This window comes from Poromitra crassiceps (assembly GCF_964638095.1).
Source record: "Poromitra crassiceps genome assembly, chromosome: 1".
Lineage (NCBI taxonomy): Eukaryota > Metazoa > Chordata > Actinopteri > Beryciformes > Melamphaidae > Poromitra > Poromitra crassiceps.
The window spans coordinates 86,114,936-86,139,836 of record NC_139623.1 but is presented as its reverse complement, the minus strand read 5'-3'; the positions used below and the strand labels follow the sequence as shown (position 1 = coordinate 86,139,836).

General features: G+C 43.7%; 1 protein-coding gene across 2 annotated transcripts in view; it reads left to right on the top strand.

Annotated features, from left to right (window-relative positions):
• ntm (neurotrimin) overlaps positions 1–24,901 on the top strand; it is a gene marked incomplete at both ends in the record, with an annotated part of 870,443 nt that overhangs the window by 732,221 nt on the left and 113,321 nt on the right. For both annotated transcript variants that reach the window (XM_083648584.1, XM_083648583.1), the window contains one exon: positions 14,268–14,500. In XM_083648584.1, coding sequence (XP_083504710.1) covers positions 14,268–14,500 — 233 coding nt within the window. The remainder of the gene's footprint in view (positions 1–14,267; positions 14,501–24,901) is intronic.

The window sequence follows — 24,901 nt, the reverse complement described above, 5'->3', positions numbered from 1 at the left end:
GCTATATTTTAGTTTCATTGATTTTTGTAGTTGCACTATCTTGAGAACGGCATGTACTTGCCCTATGCAATCGAAACTGCTGATGAGCATCGCCAGTGGGCCGTCATTACAAAGCTATTAGCCTTCCAGTGAATATGAGAAAAGAGAAAAGAATTGCATCCCACAAACAATGTTCTTCGCCGTGATTCAGCACCACAGTGACGCCATCATGGATCTGATGATTCTGAACTATAATGAGATTCTGCTACAGTACCTGCTGCTGGCCCATGGCGGTGTTGCTCCACATTTTGGACATGGCAATCATCAATACTTATGTTTTATACAAACTGTGCATGAATAAGATCAGCTGGTATGACTTCTGGCAGCTGGCTAAGATGATGCATGCAAACAACATATGACGGTTTCTCCTACCATTGCCTTGGAGGGGCGGCCTGAAAAAAATGGAAAAGGAGTGAGAAAATGTAAATTACAATTAGAATATTTTGTAATTATATTGTAGCCGTGACAATCGTCTTTCCTTTGTACAAAACTATTTGGAAACAACCAAATCAGATATTGCTGTTAAAAAATCACACCATGGAGTGCAGCAATGACATCAACAAACTAGTTGGTTTATGTCACAGTAACATTGCGGACGTTGTCAGCTTCTCTGAAAGGTCAGAGCCATGTACAGTACAAGCGTAATTCAGCCAACATCAAGAGGCTGGTGAACAACTACGCCTTCCATAGGCTCTGACTCTACGCATCAGCTAATCGCTGCTTATGCTTTCATTTCAAGCCATATTGTATAGTCTTGTCTCTCTCCCCACAATGTATTCGTGCCAATATAAAAATGAAGTATGGGAAAACTTTCTCTCTGCTAGAATCTTTCCATGTCATGCAGATTAGCTGAACTTCAAAATAAAAGCCACCTACTGACAGCTGATAGACTTGTTAACAGGTTTCCAGCAGGTATTGCAGGTACATGGTCCGGACCCCATGATAACACCTACCCGCGATGACACCGGGGGCATACCCAGTGGTGTAGTGGAACGTAGATGCAGGTAGATGCCGTCTACCTACTTACTTTTTCAGATGGCTTTGCGTCTACTCACTTCTAAATCTTCTCTGATGCGCTTCCATTCAATTAGTGTGCTTACGTTTTTTTCTGCCCTACTGTAAGTGCTGAGAAAACTGAGAGAAGAAGACTTCTAACCAGTGGTGCATAAAATACTCTAAATCCATACTTTAGTAAAAGTATAGATACAAATACCAGAAAATGAGACCCAAAAATCATTCACTGAAGTGCCCTATTTTGGGATGAAAAATGTGACTCACTGTTAGGCTACCTAAAGGTGACTAGTTTGCATCCCTGCTTATTCTCTTATTCTTATTCGCATCAGGTTATATTATTTTAGTACGGCAATTTTCTCTTTGCAGATGAGTCAGGCGGCATTCCCTTTGAACTCGCCAAAAAAATAATCTCTGACTCCAGGGCCGGTTCCAGAACAAGATGACTAGGGATGCATCCTAGATAGGAAGGGGTGCACATGTACGGGCTGAAAATTTGACGTTATTTTACTAAAAATAATGCATTTTACCATAATTTCAAGTAGAATGATACCAGCCAAGCAAGAATATTTCAAGTGTTTCAAGTGCTTTACTGAAATATTTGGACGATATAATGATAATACAATCATCTCAACCTTAAAAGGTTACATATAGGTGCCAAAAAGCCATACATTCACATCAAAGAACAAAGAAAAACAACAATTATAATTCAAGTTTAAACAGTAAGTGTGCAGCTGCAGCATTTATAACTTTTCAACTGAGCATGCAGACAATTAAAATAAGGGTGCAATGCGTGCTTTTGCACCCCTGTAAAACCAGGTCTGTCTGACTCCCACTTCTCCTGAAACTGTCAGTGCTCATCATCAACCTTTCTTTTGCCTTTTGACAGCGACATGTTCACTTCTCAACAAAAGACAACATTTTAGCATGCAAATATTTTTCTTTCCACTTGGTTTTTCACTCGGGTGAACCGAATCATCTGCTAATGAGGTGGATTTTACGTGCAGTGATGAAGCCGTGTTGCCAGATACTGCTGACGGTTTCCAGCACAAAGAGTTTAAAACCCGCCAAAATGCACACAAAACCGCCCAAGGAACTGCACATCTATGGAAATGTATCTGGCAACCTTGGTGTGACGTGCGGCTCGTCTGCATGAAGCCACGCACCTCGGGAGCGCGCTCTGTGTTTTACAACAAGCGGAGGTGCGGGCCTGATTTCACTATAACTTGAAAAATGAAAAAAATGAAATCGTTTTAGCCTAAAATGATTAGGGGCCGTGTCTGGCACGGGGGTCGTGAGTTTGAGACCCCTGGCATAAACCATTGCGGGATTACTCCCCCTTTATAAATTGAAAATATGCAGGAATTTCCAAAAAGATGCGCGAATCTCGCAATCCCGCGCCAAATTTTAAGCCCTGATAAGGCTTAGCTCCTAACCAATACAGTTAGCCTACCGTTAGCCCTCAACCCCATGTAACATTAACATCTCTCCCTAGGTGTATTGACTTGATTGTGAGACTTACTTATGTGTTTGCAAGTTAACTTCCTGGGGGGTAAAGATAACAGTTAATTAAAACACGATTCCCGCTCCTTGGTTTGGCATGGGCGTCAAGCTCTGGTGAGGTGTGGTACACTCGCTCCGCTCAGCTCCGCAGCTCAGCTTTTGGCTTGGATCAACTCAAGCTTCCCTGTGTGTTGGCTTGCACTTTCAGAGGATGTTTTGGAATCCTCCTATTTTTTATAATCGATAATCGTTTAAGACACATTTTTAAGAAAAAAATACAAACATTCAAATGTTAATGTGAATATTTCCTGCTTCTTTAGTCTTCTATGATAGTAAACTGATTATTTTTGGGTTGTGGACTGTAGGTCAGGACAAAAGAAGATATTTGATGATGTCATCTTGGGGTTTGGGGTAGCTACGCTCTTAAACTATCAACTAGAACAAATGCTGCTTGGAATCCTCTCTGCTCCTCCCTATGCAACAGTCTCTGACACAGGGGACTGTCGCCAAGAGACTCATTCTGAAGGAATGGAAGTCCCCTTTCCTCCTTCTTCTCAGCTCTGGCTGACGGACATGGTCTCAGTTATACGCATAGAGAGACTCAGGTTCCTGAGGACCAACTCACTTAATAAATGTATCTGGGACCCGTTCCTGGCCTACTTTAACGTGGTTAAAAGTGACAAGTGACTAGCCTGATTTCTCATGGACGCCTTGCATGGGATTCCATGCACAACAGCTCTTACAAGCACATAAGCACCTTACGCGGCTGGTAGCACCCATAGACATAAATAATATGGACGTATCTATCCCATTAAATTTCGTTTTCCTGGCGGAGTTCAAACGGTGGGTGTCACCATCTTGATTTTTCGTCAGCAGTGTGGGAGGGAATGGGTTGAGTCCTTCCGCACCTCATGTGAGAGGGGAGTTTCCCAGAGCCGCAGCTCCGCCTGCTATTGGTCCGTGATCGGCAAGCTGCGTGATCACTGAACAGGCGATCTGTCAATCACCCCCTTTTCTATCATCTATTTTACTCCAAACGGGTGAGTTATATAAAAATTGACCCCCCTACAATTGTTATGAAAAGGTGAAATTAGCTTTATAAACCAAAACTGTGTTTCGCCCCTAACTGGAAAGATGTTTAATCATGTTACAAACTCGGGCATTTTAACATGGGGGGAATAGAGCTCAACAGGCACGTGACTTTTCGTAACGTAATTTGCCCCTGCATCCATTTTCTCCATAGACATTTTGATAAATCCTAATATAACGAGTTTTAAGGTTCGAACCAAGCCAAAAAGTCTTCCAGAGAATCGTGAGTGACCATACTGTAAAACATTCGGTTTAAGCGAGAACAAAAAATAACAACGGGGAAAAAATAGATTTTTTTTCTGAGTTTAGTAACGAGACCGTGCTCAAATGAATGATTTGATTCGGCTAGGTGTGCTGTTATGCTCATTTGAGAACAGTCCAAATGTCTAGTTGACCAATCAGATTGCTTGGTCAGAACTACATGTTGTATAATGGTGGTTAGTATCACAGTAGCCAGCCGTAGATAACGATATTTTCGGTCAATTCAATGAATAAATAGTTTATATAAAATAGGGATGTTCATCAATAATTGATAATTGGTCGTTGAGGAATGAATTCGATCACGTGGAATTTTTATCGTTTTTTTTTTTTTTTTTTGCGGACTAGGTTTGGGTGGAATTCGTTCCTCCTCACCCCACTCCATTGCACAGCCGACTAACGTGAGGTGGAGCTTCATAGTCTCTAGTTTTCTGGCTGGGTGGGGGCCTTTGTGCCAACAACACTGTTTTAAACATGGGGAATTCACACCGGCATGTGCCGGGGACACGAACAAACGCACCCAGCGGTCTGCAGACCTCAGTGAAGCCGTTATAACTATGACACTTCATACACTTCTCTCCTAATTTTCAACAAGTGTGAGTAATGGTACACGTGTTTAAGTGAATTCAAGTCGTTTTATTTGTTTATAACGTTATGAACTATGAAATAGCAGCAGTCACCATGGACTCAGCTAGCCTTTAGCTGCTAATGCCCACCTGAATCAATTCACACACATCTCGTGGCAAATAACGCTAATAATATCCACGCGTCGGACTCTGAGAGCAGCTGGATGGAACTCGACCATCAGGACAGATGAGGTTTTTGTCACGAGTTTATAAGCCTGGAAGCTGCGGCCGGTGAGCGGAGTCCTACTTTCAAAATGTGAGTACAGTGGCCTAGCTAGCTAGGTTACATGTACATCATGTAACCTGACATGTAACATGTTTGTTTAGCTGGCCACAGCGCTAGTGTCTGATATTCTTACTACACAGCGGCATCGACATTATAGCTGGCAGAGAACGCGCAACGTTATTACCAGACCAGAGTAATATATATATATATATATATATATATATAATTATTATTATTATTATTACGCTATCGATAATCGATTATTGATCGTTAATTTTCCCGAATTTTTATGGAAATTGATTCAAAATGCCAATCCTTAATATAAAATGACCACATGGCCATTTATTTATGTAGCGGTTTGACCAAGTTTAAACCAGTCAAAAGTTTGAGTCAATGTCAAACCCCACAAAAGATACATGCATTCACAATACACATGAAGCCTGGTTATTCTTTACAACACAAACAAATGTATAATTAATTACAGGGCAGTAGCATGAAACACTTGGCTATAACAGCTGTTGTCAAGTCTTCGGAGATGTTTGCTGTCACATTTACAAGCCCAATATAGGCTACTAGAAATCTTGCGCGCTACGCGTGCTCGATTTCTAGGGTGGAGACTCTGGAGAGGATGCACCATGGCTGCAGTTAGGGAAATTGCGCCCGCTCCGTGGGCTCACAGATGCAGCTCGGCCGCTGCGTGGCCTCGTCCGTAACTTGTCCGCTCCCTGGCCTCCCCTGCTCTATTGGTATGTGCAGCGCACAATTGCTCAACTGCACATTTATTTGCTCAATTGATATCACTAATGACATCACAACTGCCTGAGTGACATCACAGTTCAGCAATTCTGCGATGACAAAAATTCTAAAGCTATTCAAAATTGATCAAACACATTACAGTAGGTTTAGGCTGTTAAAATAAAAGCCAGTGTCGGGCTTGATTGTCTCAGGCCCGGGCTGAGCTAGGGCCTAAATTTTAGACCCGTGCAGGGCTCTACAATATATCCATGTACTCGACTTGATGTGCTTGTCAATATCATATAAGAGTTTATACATTTTTTCCAAAAATATAATACAGAATTGCATTCACATGAATGACTACCCAGTGGATTTGGGCCAAAACACAACAGGTAGGCTCCTTTTCTCATGCTTGGTTATAACTAGGGATGGGTCGCTGTCTCTAGGTGGAGCTGTCTTATTGGTGTCCCCCACCAAAAGGGGGACTATATATCGGTTTCCGTCCGTTTGGTAGTTGCACTGTAATGTTGACATGTTGACATCCGTTAGGGGGTGACTTTGACAATGAATGGGACTGACCCAGGTTGGAACTACATCACTGGGGGACACCATGTTAGAAGGTAATATTAATCTTTGAAAGGACAGAATGTGGAAAGAGATGACGGTCGGTCGTATTATTCCTAATGACAAATCATTAAATATTAACTCCATTGATCCACAGTGTAAACAAAGTCCATCTAGCTGTGGAGCAAGAAGTGTCATGTATTGTTAATGATCTGCACACATTAGACTCAGGAAGAAGATGGGGGAGAGGGCAGAAAGTTGTTTGTTCAGTTAAAATTTCACCTCGCCAATCTCACATCTTCACTTCCTCCTTTCATGGTTTTGCAATGATTGACAATTTGTTTGGATTAAATTTGCCATCTGCGCAAGAGGTGATAAGGGGGGAAATGTATGCTATGTAAAATATTTAACATCTTCTTTTTGGCGCTCTCTGGGGGGATTTAGCCGGTGAGGCATAATACTTCTTACTTCTTAGTACAATAACAACCTAAAGCAAACCAGGGTTGTTTTTTAGTTAAGAAATGTCAAAAATACATAATCATTCCAATTTGCCTTTAAGCACAGGTGTTTTGCTTTAATACTTGGATTGAACAGCAGGTGATGTCAGCATGCCACTGAGGAAAAAGTGCTTACACTTAATTTTTAAAATACCCCGGTGACTTCTTGCATGTCAGTTGACTGTCAACATTTGTCTCAACTGACTATTAGCTAAGGAGAAGCACATTCCTACATATTAAATAGTTTCATGAGTGAATTGCTTTATTGCCCTATAGGACGAATCAGCGTAACATCACAATCCCCCCAAATCCCCTGGAAATGCAGAACCCTGCAGCAGTTAAGTAGTATGAGCTGTGCCAAACAAACGTTAATATCTCAAAAACTATACATCACATCACACGCTTATATTTTGACATTCTGAGTGAGAGCAGAAGTAGCTCAAGAGTTTGATGTATAATATATGCATGTCATGTTAAAGTTGTGTGAACTGTCGCAGTTTTTAAAATGTAAACAGCATAGCCAGCTAGAGTAAGACGCTCAAGCTCAGGCTCCATAGGGTCCCATTGCCGTTTCCACCCAGTGACGCCGTTTGTTTATAGAAATGCTGATCAGCTGATCCCTCGTATAACCCTAACTTTACGTTTTTATGTGATAATGTGACTAATTGTAAACCTCAACCCTAACCTTTACAGTCTATCACCAGTCGATTGATAGCAATTTGAGGAGCTTATACAGTAGGTACTTAACAAATCATATAGTTTGTTGATAGTTAACTGAAAATACCAAACTGTTTCTGCTTGAACAATTCTGGTTGACTGTCAGTGGAACAGTGGATACACTGTTGAATATCAATACATTGTTGAGTCAGTCAACAGTCGTCTATCAAAATGAAGTGATGCCAAAAAAAAAGAATGTTGACATACTCTGACAATGAGAACTTGTACAGAGAGATATTTTACCAGCCAATCAATGGTGCACACGGAGGGGCATGGCAGTTTTCCTTCCCTGTCTGTGCACATTCGCAATGGCATTTACTGTTTTTTACTCGTTGCATTTAATGGCTATCGAAAGACTAGCAACTGAAATTTCATTTCTTATGACTGTTTTTCTCTCAGTCTGTACTCTTTCATCCTAGCCGTGCTCAGAAAGCCGCTACTCCCACTCACACCCAGACTCTTCTCAGGAATTGGACACCCTAAGACGGTATAAACACAGTGTCAGGATAACCTTCCACTGTGTCACTAACCCTCTCAAACTGAATGAAAATCATTGACACACGCGTGTTCTTAGAAAACATCGACAAAGGATCCGACTGTGAAGATTAGTCAATAGGGGATTAATGATTGAGTTCTTTACAATTTTTATGATCATGAATTGTCATGACTAACTTGACATTCACATTAAGTATTCAAAGGGAAAATAGCTGCTATCTTTTCAGCCCACAAGTGAAAAGACTCTTGTCAATAACGTAGAGCATACAAACGGCAAAAAAAGAGCGATACACTTCTGGAGATTTTTTGTGTGTGTTTTTGTTTTGACTTGAGAGTTTTCTCTGACTGACTTGCGTTGCCCTCTTACACAGCTGTATACTTTTGCACCTTGGCAATGCATCTCCTTTAGGAAGTACAGGCTTCATGGAGGCTTTTTGGGCTGAAGTTACCAAGGGACTACTGGATGTATCGCACAATGTATTCCTTATTCACAGGGTGCTGAAGGAAAAGGCGCTGGTGCAGTACTTCAGAAAAATAAATGTTTCCTTCAAGATGCCCTATTAATTACAGTCGCACTGTAGAAAAACCAAGCTTCATGGCACATTTGCCTTGAGGGAGGGACTCCGGAGCAGTGTTGGGCAAGTGACTTAGGAAGTGTAAATAGTTATTTATTACTGGTTCCTCCTTTAAAAAGTAATATAATTAATTAATTAGGTACTGCTTACATTACTATTAGGGATGCACCGATCACGTTTTTTGCCACCGATCACCGATTGCCGATCGCCTATGGGAAATATCTGCCCAACCGATCATCGACCAATCACCGATCACCGATATATAAACTCCTCAAAGAAAGTTTGGAAACGTTATTTTAGGTTGATTATTTCTCCCCTTTAATAATACCAATTGGCATTGTATTTTATATGGTTGGAAAGCCTGATTAGTGATAGGGCTTTTTTTTATTAAAAAAAATAATAATAATAATATAAAAAAAATATCGGCAATCAGCCGAAATATCGGCAATCAGCCGATCGCATATTTGAGGTCAAAATCGGCCGATACAGATTGCTTGCCGATCGATCGGTGCACCCCTAATTACTATATTGCTTTAGCTACCCACCCCCCCTTAAGTGACATATCAACTATTTAGCCAGCTCCTTTTAGAACTGTATCCATTTTATTGGAACAATAATTAATCATTAACCACCAACCAACCAATTAACCATTTCTTACTTATTTGCCTACCTACAGTATAACAAAAACCCATGGCATCTTGGCAACACAGTACACTACGCACTGGAGACAATCACAGTGTGGTTCAGCAACCTGACTGCCCAGGACTGCAGACGGTTCCAAAGGAGTGTGAAGACACTGCACAGCTAAATTCATCAGCACAGAACTGCCACAACTCCATAGCATCACCACTCACAATGTGTTTTTAAGTTTCAAAAGATTGCGCCCTCCAATATGTCTCACAGTGGTTTGGTCCACTGCCCAGATGCATGCCAGTATCCATGGATGTAACAGGTGTTCAAATCACAAACTTTAAAAAAAAACCTTGCCAGGTGACGGCCCCAACGAAAAGCCTTCCAGAGCTGAACTGGAAAAGGCTAAAAGAGATGCAGGTGGAAAAACAGCAGGAAAATAATTATGTCTGATGACTGCTTAGGCTATCAATGTAGGCTGATGAAGGGTGATGTGTGTGTGTGTGTGTGTGTGTGTGTGTGTGTGTGTGTGTGTGTGTGTGTGTGTGTGTGTGTGTTTGTGTTTGTGTGTGTGTGTGTGTGTGTGTGTGTGTGTGTGTGTGTGTGTTCGTTGGCGTCGGGATGAAGGAAATACCTTATTTTCATGATGTTTTGCGAGGCTGTGATTTTGATGTTGTTTTTCTTGGTTGTAGATATAAAGCAATATTTTTTTATATTGCCAATTGCAATATTTTGCAATTGGCAATGTGATTATAGTGTTTGTCTTTCTCTGATTTCCCCCCCATTTTCTCCCCAATTGTACTTGGCCAATTTCCCCCCCTGCTGCCCCGGTCGCTGCTCCACATTCTGCCGATCTGGGGAGAGCCGTTAGACCAGCCGCTTCTTTTCACCTGACAGCGGGGAGCTTCACAGGCAGGGCATAGCACGCGGGCCGGTCACGCTATTCCCACCCGTTCCCTTCTGCCCTGAACAGGTGCCCCGACTGACCAGAGAAGGCGCTAGTGCAGTGACCAGGACACATACCCCTAATCCAGCTTCCCACCCGCAGGCAATGTGATGATGGTTAACGGGACATTAGTCTCTCCCCAGACTCAAATATTACGTTGAATCGCTGCGCTCCGCATACTACATATTGTGAGTCTGTGCCAGTTAACAGCCACTGCTGGTTTTTGAAGGCGGGATGAAAGTGAATGAGTGACAGGTCGTAGCACCGATGAGAGAGCGGTTCTAAAAATGGGCTGCACCTCCCGTGTTGTCTGATCGCAAAGTCGTTACTGATTGGGGAGTACTGAATCCACCACTGGCATATAAAGGTAAAGGTAAAGTCCCACTGATTGTCACACAATGTGTGAAATTTGTTCTCCGCATTTGACCCATCCCCTGGGGGAGCGGTGAGCGGCAGCAGCGCCGCGCTCTGGAATCATATGGTGATCTAACCCCCCAATTCCAACCCTTTTGATGCTGAGTGCCAAGCAGGGAGGCAAATGGGTCCCATTTTTGGGAAAATAAATGGCGGATGAAAATCTCTGGTACAGTGCTGAAGCAGGAAGTAGGCAGTCACTTTGCCTCTCTATGTAGCTATACGCCTTCTTTCTTCTGTTGGTCTCTTGTGATAATAATGTAGGGTAATGTCCTTTATGTGTTAAGGCAGAGAGAGCCAGTGCATACGAATTTTTCATTGTAAAATTGAGTAAGGGCTCTCTGTCTGTCTGTCCCGTCCCACTGAGGATGTCATCAGTGATGTCAGAGGCACTGTGAATCACACACACACACAAGGTCCCAGTGATGATGTCATCAGTGATGTCATAAATTGAACATCAGTGAGGTCAGAGGCATTGTGACATCATCAGTGATGTCATAGGACATTGTGATGTCATCAGCAATGTCATAAAAGCAGGGGTGACATCATCAGTGATAAAACAGTCCCACTCATGATGTCATCAGTGATGTCATAAGAGCATAATCAAGTCCCAGGGGCCGCAGACACTGAAAGAAGTGGGAGTCTGGCCTCAGACCCCCGTCTTCAGCCATGGACAGCTGTATGTTGCCAGGTCCAGGACAGGTGATCCGGCATCCCTGAAGTATGCCATGGAGCAGCCAGGGCTCGGCAGTGTGAAATTTTGCATGGCGGTGGGTTATGCTCTGGGAACGGTCATGGGCACATCGTCAAGTCCTGGAACCACCTGGAAATTCATGGAAAATCCTAGAAACCACTTGCAAACCACCTCACGCCCACACCCCAGTTTGGATTTGGGTGAACATTTGCACGGCGGTGGGTTATGAACTGGGGAAGGTCATGGGCAGGTTGTAAAATCCTGGAACTGCCTGGAAAGTCATGGAAAATCCTGGAAACCACCTCACATCCACACCCCAGGTCGGATTGGGCTGAAAATTTGCATGGCGGTGGTTTATGACCCAGAGATGGTAATACACAGATTGTATAGTCCTGGAAACCATCTGGACACCACCATCATTTCCAGCCAAGCAAAAGGCGCAGTTGTATTACTGTTTGCCTATTTAACCTGGGCAATGCCGGGTACAATAAAAATAAAAATATATATAAATAAATAAAAATGTTTCTGCACAACACTGCTCCTGAGTGACTACCCTGCTGTTTTTACTTTACTTTACTTTATTGTCATTTAGCAGACGTTTTTATCCAAAGCGACGTACAACAGATAAAATAAATCACACAATAAAACATAGCAGAACAATGAAAATAGATTAAAACAGACAATATGTGATCATGATAAAAAATTATGCATAGATAAAAGATGATCAAGAGTGCAGATTATTACAGTGTATAAAACAATTCAGGAGTCAAAGAGGTGCACTAGAGGGAGATGTAGGAAAGTGGATAGTAATCAGATTTTTTTAGTTTTTAGTTTTCTTTTGAATATGGGCAAAGATGTGGCCGTTCTAGCCGCGGGAGGGAGCTCATTCCACCATGTCGGTGCAAGATCTGAAAAGAGTCTCGATCGAGAGCGACCTGTAGGCCCTGCTGTCAGCTGCACAGTTCAACAGCATGAGCTTCAGTTAAATTCTGAGTTTCACTCTCACTTTAAGAGTTTTTAAGAAGACTAATCAGGGCTTGACTTATTGCAATCTATACCGGGTATTTTGATATTCCGTCTCAGAATTTCATCATGAAACAAAAATAGTTGTCCTTACAGTATGTGCTGATGAGTCCCCGCCCGCAGATAGGAAAATTGTCTCTTAAAGTAATGGCCTAACAAGGAAATGGAGGGTGACGGACTAGATATGCCACTCAGCAAAGAGGTTTGTGTGTTGGATCTCCTCCAAGAAAGTTGCAGCCTTCCAGCTTTTACACTCGGCTGGGCATACATGTAGTTGCAAGCATGCGTCCTTGTAAGTCTGCTGGTAACCTCCAAAATGTCCTCATGTAGGTGTACAAACCTATTGTTTTCAGCCAAAGATTTATGTTCGTTGCAGAGAACATTACATTAATGACATTAATGACTTACCTGGTTAAATAAAGGTTAAATAAAAATAAAATACAAATTACACCCTACAGTATGCGTAATTGATAATTACTGTACAAACCCTGAGTTAAAGTAAACATGTTTGATTCTGATAACTATAATGTCTAGCAGGCTAAATATTGGTGTCACTGTAAAACACGCACTGTTGCCTTTATAAATATATATTTAATCCACTATGTCATAATAAATTGATCACTCATCTCACATACACTGTGATCCATTACTCTGAAAGCCATTGCTTTCATGTATTGATTACACACACACACACACACACACACACACACACACACACACACACACACACACACACACACACACACACACACACACACACACACACACACACACACACACACACACACACACACACACACCAGTCTTTTGTCTTCTTTCCCCATCATAACACCACAAATGCCCCAAGGATGCCATTGACCCTACTGCCGCCACTGAAGTGGAAGTGAGTGATGCCATAACAAAAGCTGTGACAGCGCAAATGGAGCCAAGAGTCTTGCTGCAAAGTGTGGCCTCTTCTATCACCACCCGGCTCCTCTGTGCTTCCACAGGAACATTAGGCTGTTGGAAGATAAATAAACCCAGAAAATGAACAGCAATGAAGTCTAAAGTACCATTTCGAGAAAGTAGAATTTTAGTTTCTATTGTCAGTCTCATAGTCTCGTCCCACCCCCCCCCCCCCAGCAGTGCTGTTGATACCTGCTCTAATCCAAATGCGTCAGTGTCAGCATCAACATACAGCATGTGGTCTGTAGCAGATGTGTTGCTCTGTGGAAGCCGTCCTCGGAGTCAGAGTTCAAAGACCCAGCTCCTGTATCAAAACAGCGTGTTTGGACTCCTGAAACCAATCTGTTGTAATTGCAACAATGCTCAGCAGTCACCAGTGGAGTTCTGGTTCATTGTCTCAGTCAGTTTGAATGGTGAAAACATGAGTGTGGGCAGATCAACAAAGAAGCCTGATAGCTGCAAAATTAAGCTAGGGTCAGTGTGTGCTTGTTATTATCCTTATTGCAAAATTGCTATTGCATTCACTCATATGCTATTAATATTCCCATTGAGGTTGTAAATCTAAATATTTGTCAATCAAAATATGTTTCTACATTAAAATTCCCTCCATTCAATAAAGACAACTGAGAGGGTGCAATTATGCTCGCAATGTTATTATTACTTTCCTTTGCAAAATTCTGAGACTGACAAGACTGATTTGCAGACAGACAAGCACATGCAAATGCTATTGTTTGATGTGCAGATGTTAGAAACCGTCACAAAAACTCCAGGTGAGAAGCATAGTGAGGTGCATGCATAATCAATTTGAGCTCCAACAAGCCAACTAATATCTGCATGTGCCACTTATTTTTAAACAGAATACTTACTCTGAGTAAACCCATAATTGAGGTGAGATTAACCAAATAAACTGGTTACATGACCCACGTCATATTGATTGTAGTGTTGTTTTATTGTATACCGTAGTTTCAGAATGAATATTATGCATGTGCCACTGCACAAATTTGAGCTTTACATAAGCTAAAGGCTCATTATCCAACCCCATTTGGGTCTTCCAACCAGCATCAATCAGTCAACGAATCGATTGTTAATTCATTTGTCATTTTGAAGGATTTATGTTCAAATCTGATCTTTCATGATAAAGGCATCTTAATTCTCTTTATGTGATTGCATCCATTTTCTGAAACCTATATTAGAATTATGTGTCACAGACATGTCTACCAAACAGACTGAGTACTTGATAATTAACTTCAGTACTGTTTTTTTTCTCTTCTCCTTCTCAGGTGTGCACAGGGGGACATCGTCACACACACAGCCTGGCTAAACCGCTCCAGCATACTGTACGCCGGGGAAGACAAATGGTCGGTGGATCCCAGAGTGAGTCTGGTGAGCCTTAATCAGGAGGAGTTTACCATCAAGATCGAAAACGTGGACATGACAGATGAAGGGCAGTACGTGTGCGCCGTCCAGACGAGCAGTCGACCGAGAACCACCTCGGTGCACATCCTCGTCCAAGGTAACATGCTTTTAGATTAGAGAAGAGGGGGGGGGGGATCCCTCGCTACATATTTTGAGAATTTCTGTATTTCCTCTTGATTTGCAACCAGCTCTGAATCCTCTGTGTCTTGAGTTTTCTGTAGTCTTAACTTGGCAGGTGTCTCCGAGCAATATTCTGCAGTAAAAACTACCCGTTGGCAGCTTGTACTCATCCAAATCTTCTGATGAACTTGCCAGTTGTCTGAATAGGGATGATCACCAGTATCGCACAAAGGCGATGGTGCGTTTTAGGTGTATTTTTCTGAACTGGTGGATTCCAACTGTATGCGTGATTGATGGCTGTGTTGTTTCTGCACGCCAGCACACGAGGGCATGAGAGAACAAAGCAGAGCTGCTGAGAAGAACAGGGACATGTGTGCTTGCTCTCTTTGTTGAACCTCATTTCAAAGAGAGAGAGAGGGGGGGTTCTCTCAGGTGAGGTTAATGGAAAATACCAGATGTTAAGATTCTCGGGGTAAGATTAAGATGATGTGCGGAGCCGGAATGGTGTCCTCATAGAAATGCAATAATGTGCACTCAGTGTGCTGTATGCACATAGCATATGGATGTAGTTATATGTATACTATTTGATATGCAGATGCTCCATGCAGCCTTATTTGTTACACCCCCATGTCATCCACACTGTAACAGAGACGGTGCTGCTTTACAAAAAATATGAGTGTACTTCTGCGACAGTTTGCACAATATTAGTTCAATCAATGCCTTATCTGTAAACTTGCATAACCATTAATTAACTTAAATTTGCTTTAACGAATGGCTCCACACTGAGACTGATTAAAAATGCACTTAGATATATTTTTCGTTTAAAGCAGAAATCGCTTTATGTCCTTTGATATCATACTAATGAAATTATTTATATTAGGAAGGGTTTATTTTAGTACCCAGCACTCAATTCTGTTTGCTGAAAAAAATAATATCCTGTTTTCTTTCATTCACAGTGGCTTTGTCTATAATGACATTTTATTGTAAAATAGATATAGGGCCCTATCTTCCCAAAAGCGCTAATTTAGCGTTTGCGCTCGTTTAACGCCGTGCGCAATGCAAATTGGGGGCGGACACAAGCGCATGCCTGTGATAATTGTACTGGCTGCCACATGCCAAAGCAGACGTTTCAGCGCTAAAATGTGGGATAGATGGCATTACCCTATCGTCAGCAGCGCGCGATTACTTTGCGCTAAGAGCTTTGAAAAGGACCTCTTAGGCGCAAATGCCTCCCTGCGCTGGGAGCGCACCCGTAATCTCCGTGCAGCGCAGCACAGTGCAAGGTAGAATTCCTTTTGGAGTCATTACGCACAGCCTAGACATCAAATTATGCTGCTAAAATTGGGTATTAGAAGATAATTCAGTGAGGCAATCAACTATAACTCACTGAGAAACTTTTATCACATCGCAATGAGGGAAATTAATTGAGAAAACTTGTTGGACAATGGACTTAGGCTATTTACCTTCATAACCCGGAGGGTCATTGGCACCACAGACGATTTGTCAATAAGCTCTCTCTGTCCTCGCACGAGTGAGTACACTCTATTACGCATGGATAGAATTACAGCATATTGCATGCCTCGCGCAAACAGCCATTGCGAGACGGGAATCTGATTGGTTTTTAATGCCCAGCATTGCCTGGCCACGCCTGTGAATAATTCTGGTAGTTAAGACCGCCCAAATCCCGTTTGCGCAGGCATTTGGGGGCGCAGATGATTTTGCCACGGCTCTAATTTGCGTCTGCGACAGGTGCCGTGAACGTTTCCGCATGCCCGCTGAGAATTGCATCCCCAACATATTTCGGGGCTGTTTTAACTTAGAAATCAGGGAGGTCACGTCTCCCAGACAATTATATCACTTTTAAACAGTTACATTTCTGTATAAATCATTACAATATCGCCGCTGTCATGGCAGGACCTCGAATCTCCAAAACAGCAACTTTTCAGGAAGTTAAAAAAACCTGTTTGCTCTTAAAATACTGAACCAAACATTGTCAAAGTTGGCACATGTCTTAATTATAGTTAGTTTCCCGCTGAATGTGTCTTTATTAATATCTTACCTGGATAAGCTCAAATGATGTTTATATTATCAGTCCGACTTGGAAGCACTCTCTCTCGGCCAGTCAGGCGGAAGAGAGTGGTATGCTCATGCACGAGCCCCAAGCTCCGGGCCGTGGGGGCGCGCGCAGCAGCAGCAGCAGTGCTCTGAGCCTCTCATGGCCGAGGCGGGGGCTTTGGCATGGGGTGAGAACAGTCTGACATAACGTAGCGTTAACGTTACTTTATTCTCTTCAGAAACCACTCCGATTTGCATGTTAAAACAAGTTTGCAGCCTAGGAATAACTGGAAAACATTTTATTGATCTATTAACAGAGGAAGCCAGGATTAGTCAAAACGATAAGAGAAATACACAGCACGTCTGCCGTGTGACTTTTCCGGGTTTACTGTCCTGCGTGGGGGGGTACAGACGGAGGTAGGGGACGAATTTCGAGGTTTGACTGACAGATTGAGGGCGAATGGCGTTACGAGATTTACTCACAAGCTCGTTTTAATGCTTTTCCATTGGTTGCATTTGGTAAAAACCACACAGAGACGTGAAGGGTGACCAATGGCACTGATTTATGACAAAAAGTTAAAAAGTGACATTCGAGGTCCTGGCACAACAGCGACGATATGCTCCCGTGAGGTGGGGATGCTGCCGGCGCTGGGGTGCAAAACTCGGCATAACACCTGGCGGACGGCGCAAGGTGGACTGCTATCTTCCCTGCCTTAAGGCACGTGCAAACAGGTGCGCAAGCGCTTAGGCCTTAGGGGATAGCACCTGTCGGAAGATAGGGCCCATATATTTTTAACAAGTGAAAAACTACTGCTACTTACATGCTTGTCAGCCATGAGCGTCTTGGCAAGTAATGTTATAGATTTTTTCCTTCGAAAACATGTCCTGGATGTCATGGATATAGACAAGAGTTTATCAGCATGTTTTATTCAGATAACAAACGGTTAGAAATCCATTAGTTATCATTCGTTTAGAGCAGTGCAGAGCAATCTAGTGGAGGACCTGACACTCGTACACAGAAGTGAGTGGCCTTCTGTGTCCTGACCTGCAACACACTCATACACATAAGTGAGTGGCCTTCTGTGTCCTGACCTGCAACACACACGTAAACAGAAGTGAGTGGCCTTCTGTGTCCTGACCTGCAACACACACGTAAACAGAAGTGAGTTGCCTTCTGTGTCCTGACCTGCAACACACACGTAAACAGAAGTGAGTGGCCTTCTGTGTCATGACCTGCAACACACACGTAAACAGAAGTGAGTGGCCTTCTGTGTCCTGACCTGCAACACACTCATACATAGAAGTGAGTGGCCTTCTGTGTCCTGACCTGCAACACACACGTAAACAGAAGTGAGTGGCCTTCTGTGTCCTGACCTGCAACACACACGTAAACAGAAGTGAGTGGCCTTCTGTGTCCTGACCTGCAACACACTCGTACACAGAAGTGAGTGGCCTTCTGTGTCCTGACCTGCAACACACTCATACATAGAAGTGAGTGGCCTTCTGTGTCCTGACCTGCAACACACACGTACACAGAAGTGAGTGGCCTTCTGTGTCCTGACCTGCAACACAGGTACACAGAAGTGAGTGGCCTTTTGTGTCCTGACCTGCAACACACACGTACACAGAAGTGAGTGGCCTTCTGTGTCCTGACCTGCAACACACACGTACACAGAAGTGAGTGGCCTTCTGTGTCCTGACCTGCAACACACACGTACACAGAAGTGAATGGCCTTCTGTGTCCTGACCTGCAACACACACGTACACATAAGTGAGTGGCCTTCTGTGTCCTGACCTGCAACACACTCATACACAGAAGTGAGTGGCCTTCTGTGTCCTGACCTGCAACACACTCATACACAGAAGTGAGTGGCCTTCTGTGTCCTGACCTGCAACACACTCGTATACAGAAGTGAGTGGCCTTCTGTGTCCTGACCTGCAACACACTCGTACACAGAAGTGAGTGGCCTTCTGTGTCCTGACCTGCAACACACTCATACATAGAAGTGAGTGGCCTTCTGTGTCCTGACCTGCAACACACACGTACACAGAAGTGAGTGGCCTTCTGTGTCCTGACCTGCAACACAGGTACACAGAAGTGAGTGGCCTTTTGTGTCCTGACCTGCAACACACACGTACACAGAAGTGAGTGGCCTTCTGTGTCCTGACCTGCAACACACACGTACACAGAAGTGAGTGGCCTTCTGTGTCCTGACCTGCAACACACACGTACACAGAAGTGAATGGCCTTCTGTGTCCTGACCTGCAACACACACGTACACATAAGTGAGTGGCCTTCTGTGTCCTGACCTGCAACACACTCATACACAGAAGTGAGTGGCCTTCTGTGTCCTGACCTGCAACACACTCATACACAGAAGTGAGTGGCCTTCTGTGTCCTGACCTGCAACACACTCGTATACAGAAGTGAGTGGCTTTCTGTGTCCTGACCTGCAACACACTCGTATACAGAAGTGAGTGGCTTTCTGTGTCCTGATCTGCAACACACACATACACAGAAGTGAGTGGCCTTCTGTGTCCTGACCTGCAACACACTCATACATAGAAGTGAGTGGCCTTCTGTGTCCTGACCTGCAACACACACGTACACAGAAGTGAGTGGCCTTCTGTGTCCTGACCTGCAACACACATGTACACAGAAGTGAGTGGCCTTCTGTGTCCTGACCTGCAACACACACGTACACAGAAGTGAGTGAATTCCTGTGTCCTGACCTGCAACACACTCGTACACAGAAGTGAGTGGCCTTCTGTGTCCTGACCTGCAACACACACGTACACAGAAGTGAGTGAATTCCTGTGTCCTGACCTGCAACACACACGTACATAGAAGTGAGTGGCCTTCTGTGTCCTGACCTGCAACACACACACGTACATAGAAGTGAGTGGCCTTCTGTGTCCTGACCTGCAACACACTCGTACACAGAAGTGAGTGGCCTTCTGTGTCCTGACCTGCAACACACACACGTACATAGAAGTGAGTGGTCTTCTGGGTCCTGACTTTCACAACCGCTGTTCAGGGCTTTAATGGGCTTGGATGAGAGTTTACGTGAGGGAATCCTAAATGTCTGGCTGAGGAGACAAGCTGCTATTCGGGGTTCAACGCACAAGTGGGATTTCCCATTATCTCCTCTGCTTGTCTGATTACTGTTATTATTTAAATTAACTGTCCGATTAGTACAGCGGAACCCAAACAAACAGCATATCTGTCAATTTCAATATCAGCCCGAAGCATGATAAGTGTCATCTTCAGCACAGATGAGAATATGGCTAAACTGACCTGTCAACACCCCAAGAATTTTAATTACCAGTTAATGACACATTCATTACATGGTAATTATAATGTGATTTCTAATGTGGTGCTTCGCATTTCCCTTTGGCCCATGCGCACACACGTGTATGCATTTCAGCAAATGGGTGGGGCCACAGGGGAGATAGGAGCAGCACCCTGAGGTGCTCCTGAGCCTGCTCAGCATCAGCAGGCTTTTAGTGTCTTGCTGAAAAGCACTTTGACAGCTGTGGACACAGAGGTCACAGGGGTCAAACCTAAGATGGCTTGTCTCTGTAATCACCAGCTCACCATCCCTCCACATTGTTTTTCTTGTATATATTTTGTTATGGCTAAGTACAGTCAAAATAGGCACTTGATTATTCTTCATTTCATTATTATTACTATTAGTAGTATATTAGTATTATTAGTCATAGTAGTAGTAGGAGTAGTAGTAGTAGTAGTAGTAGAAGCAGTAGTTTTATAGGAGACTTATAGGAAAGATAAGTGAGAAGCAAATCCTCACAATATTTACAGGGAACAGATTTTTTGAGGAAACCTTCTTCATGCTAAAAGGCTCAAATTCTTAGAGGGCCTGCAATAGCCCAAACCAAGGAGCCAAAGTTCTTATCAGCAATGCTAGACCAATACATAGCCTGGAGCTACTCCACTGATAATGACACAATAAGAATAACACAGACTAAGGTCCCTATCTTCCCAACGGTGGTCATTTTGCGTTAGCGCCCGTTTTGTGCTGGAATAGTGCCATGCAAAGCCCTAATTGTGGACGTGTCGGGCCGCTGCGCTTCACGTCATCTCAGCGCAAACCCCAATATTATGCCCAATTATGCCCATATTAACAGGATTCACCACAAATTGAGATCACTCCCCTTAAAAGCCACAGCGTCACCGCCTGCACACAGCAGCTTCTTTCTTGCTCAATGCAAGCAGAGTGACAGTGTGAGAGAGAGAGAGAGAGTCAGAGAGAGAGAGGGGGGGAGAGAACGAGAGAGGGAAGAGAGAATTGGAGGATGAACCAGTTCGGATTCGTAATGAAAATTGATGCTTTTGTAATTAGTAGCCTTTTAATTAGTCGTTTCGCTCATATAGGCTATAACATACACATTTAAAAATATTTGTTTCTTTAACACGTTCACTGCCGTGGACGAGATATCTCGTCAAGCAGAAACCAACGGTTGACTGCCGTGGACAAGATATCTCGTCCCCAAATTTTTTTTTTTTTTTTTGACGGTGGGACGTGGATCTAACCCTTTTACATCTCCTATAAAAATATGGGAGGTATTGAATGGTTATAATCTATTTTACCGACCCACTAAGTGGCGACAGTGCTCTCCAGACTAGACGAAGCCAAGCAAAAACAGCAGCGTGAGGAAGCCATTCTCATGAAAATGGATTGGCGAAAACGCTTTCGCTTTCGCGCAGGGAGCTGGCGGTGGGGGATTGCAAATTTGCATAATAGATTATGGGTGAAACACACTTTGAAACACCGGCAGAAAGCCCAGAATCGCACGCAGCTTCATTCCAGCTGAGCTCACAACCGAAAAACGAGCCCCATCCACACTCGCCCAAAGAGCGGCCGCCAGCAGCCAGGCAGCACAGACAGGCAGGAGAGACTCGCTTGTGACAAACGCTGCAAAGCCACCAGAGACACACCCACGGAGGGAGGAGTTTGGAGGAGAGGGGGGTGAGGGTGCTGTTATGGAGGAAATTACTGTTCAAAGAACTATTGTTTAGATGTCTGATGTCTCACTGATGCCAAAAATAAATAGTTAAAGTGACTGTTCTATCGAATTTCACAAAAATGCATTTTTCTCAGCTTTTCTTCTCAGACGCTGAAACCATGCTGTATTCAACTGCTAATGCCTGCATAACTACTAACTCTACAAACTAACTCTTTTAGACAGAGAAAGCACACATTCTATTAGTTCTTTTGAGATATTTTGTGTTCACAAATTCCTAGCAGAAAATAATCCTCGGCTCTTGAAAGATGAGCCAGAATCCTCAAAAAAAAACCTTGGCAGAAGCTACCTACAGTAAAAAAAAAACTGTTGGCAGTGAATGTGTTAATAGGGTAGGGATGTGTGAGATTTTAATTCTAGCCTATTTCAATAGCCTATACCAGAATTGTCGACTCGGGTTAAGCTATTGTTGCATGGTGCAATGGTGCAGGGAGAGTTACTGTATACTATCAATGGTTACTGTATAGCCTACTGGCCGGTGTTGTGTCAGAAAGTGATTTGTTGCCAGAAACTGATTTCGATCTGCGGGACGACGCACAGCGCTGCCTCGGTGCCTCGGCAGTGCCTCTACTAGTGATGCGCGGGCCACAGTTATAACCGCGCTGACCGCGGATATCCCGCCCCGTGGGCGGGCGGTTGAAACGATGTATCAGTAATAATATTAATTACGTTCTCTAGTCTATGAACGTATTTTAAGCTACATTTTTCGTCAGGCACATTCTTAGTCGCCTATTAATTGTAGGATCCCCAAAGGACCCACGGCAGTGGTAAATGTAAACAAAACAATAGCCATGTGCTAGGTCGCTAGGTTCCACTTTTGGTCCATATACAGTATGGTCAATGATGTCACCCTCAAAGAGGAGTCTCCGCTGAAGACGTGTTTGAAGAGAAGACGCGTTCGTATTTTCCCATACAATGAGGCAATCCAGTAAACTAAACTTAAAGCTATAGCGTTAGCTGAGTAAGCTACATGAGGGCAAGTGGTGGACTGGACATAATACAGCATGGAAGTTTATTTGGAGTCTTGGACTGCAGCGATCGCACCAACGGCAGCAGACACCGTAAGTTCGCTCCTTTTATTGCATTGTGAAATGTCGGGTGCATGGCGGGCGCGGATCTATAAATAGTATGAAATAATTTGCGCAGATTTATGGCGGGCGGTTGGTTCATGACGAATACACCCGGCCTGCCTACCCGGCCCAGCTCACACCTTCTCCGGGGAGACCCCCGTTCAGGACACGGCACACTAGCCGAACACAAAGCACCCCTCTCCGCGCTACACACAGACTCCCGCCCCGCCAGACCCTCGTTCCCCTGGTAATCCAATTCAAAACGCAAATCACTTTCTCGCACAAAACCATGACAAACGAATTCTCATTGTTAAATCAAGGTGTGTTTTTTTCTGCAGTGGAGGTTAGTTGAAAATCAACGTGGCATTCTGAGGAAGTGTGTCCGCGCGAGCCACGCGTAATGGGCCTATCCAAGCGAGGATTTCCTGGACTGCGCCGGAGAATACTGTCTGCGCTCAGGCATACGCCTGGCGTAGTGGGGTTGTTTGCGCTAAGACCAGCTATTTGCTGGCGTTAAGATTGAGAGCACCCAAGGCCTATTTTTCTAACACATTGCGCATAACATTTGGGCAACGCCCAAACCTCTCTTTGCGCCCGGCACATACCGACGGTATCTTCCCCACAGTGCTAAATGACACTTGTGCGAGACACATGATAGGCTAGAGGCCCACGGACACGCCTGGGCCACGCCTACACCTGTGTCATCTCAGCACAAAACTGGACGATGGAGGCAGACGATAGCTTAAGACGCTGGGAAGATAGCAATAAGAGGCGCGCAAACGATAGCGCCGTACGAAGATAGGGCCCTAACTCTGCGGACTACTATGTGTGCCGTGTAGCATCCAACTTCAGAAATCCTCTCTAATCCCCTGGAAATGTGCCTGAGTATTGTCCCCAGTCACAGCAGTCCAGCTCACGTTCTGTTCACACATTGTTTGCATGCCATTAATCATTCAGCTGGCACTTCTAACTGGGAGGAAGTTAATCAAAGTATTGTCTTGCAATATTCTTTGGAGGGTTGTTTACACATGCATAGGTAACTGAAGAAGTTCAAAATTAATTCAGCAAAAATAAATTACACTCTGGTGCTTTGTGTATGGTACCCTATAAATGTGTAATTGTCACATGGTAATTTATTCAATGTTCAAAAGAACAAAACATTCACATAGCGGGTCCTTTTTTTCATGTATATGCAACAGTGCAGCCTGATTTAATTATTCTCAAAGTCATTGAGACCCATAAGCACATTTTCTATCAGCGCTCAATCTATGCAAAGAGATGACTTTGCTGTTCCACAGTGTAAATTATCCAGCAGTGCTAAATTACCTGATCAGAGACTTTGTTGTTCCACAGTGTAAATTAACCAGCAGTGCTAAATGACCTGATCAGAGACTTTGCTGTTCCACAGTGTAAATTAACCAGCAGTGCATCTAGCAGCCATATTGGCAGGTGGTCAAAAAAGTTAATTTCAATCCCTGCAGGGAGAGCAGGTGGTGACATAGGAGTGAGTGAGAAAAGGATCAAATATTGGTGGTTAAGGCTGAAAAATGACATCACAACTGTTAATTTAAAATTATTTATTCCTCTAAACCTGACTTCAAATGCCCAAAACTTTTCGCACCGACGCCGTTGAGCCCCTAGCCCTCAGCTAAATCTGGCCCTCTGGTAGCGAGGACATTTTTTGTGGCCCTCTCTATCATCAAAGTTCCCCATCCCTGCCGTAGATATTGTAAATTGGGGGCGGGCACAAGCGCATGCCTGTTATAATTGTACTGGACATAGGCGTGCCACAGGCCAAAGCAGGTGTTTCAGCGCTAAAATGTGGGGATAGATGGCATTATCCTATCGTCAGCAGCGCAGAATTACTTTGCATGCCCAATTACTTTGCATGCTAAGAGCTTTGAAAAGCACCTCTTACGCGCTAAATACCTCGCTGCGCTGGAGCGCACCATAATCTCCGTGCTGCGCAGCGCAGTGCAAAGTAAAATTCCTTTCCTTTCCTTTCCTAAATAAGAAACTTTCCAGAAAGTTTCTTACTGCAGGAGATTGGCTGATGAATCGAGTTCTCTTTTCGTCTGGCCTGACATTTGCAATAACATTTTCGTATCTTATCCATTTCTTTTTCATAATCACTGTCCACTGTTACAGGTTCAACTGATGTTAAAATCTCATCCACGCTTTCAATGACTGCGCTGTCGTCGTCTCTC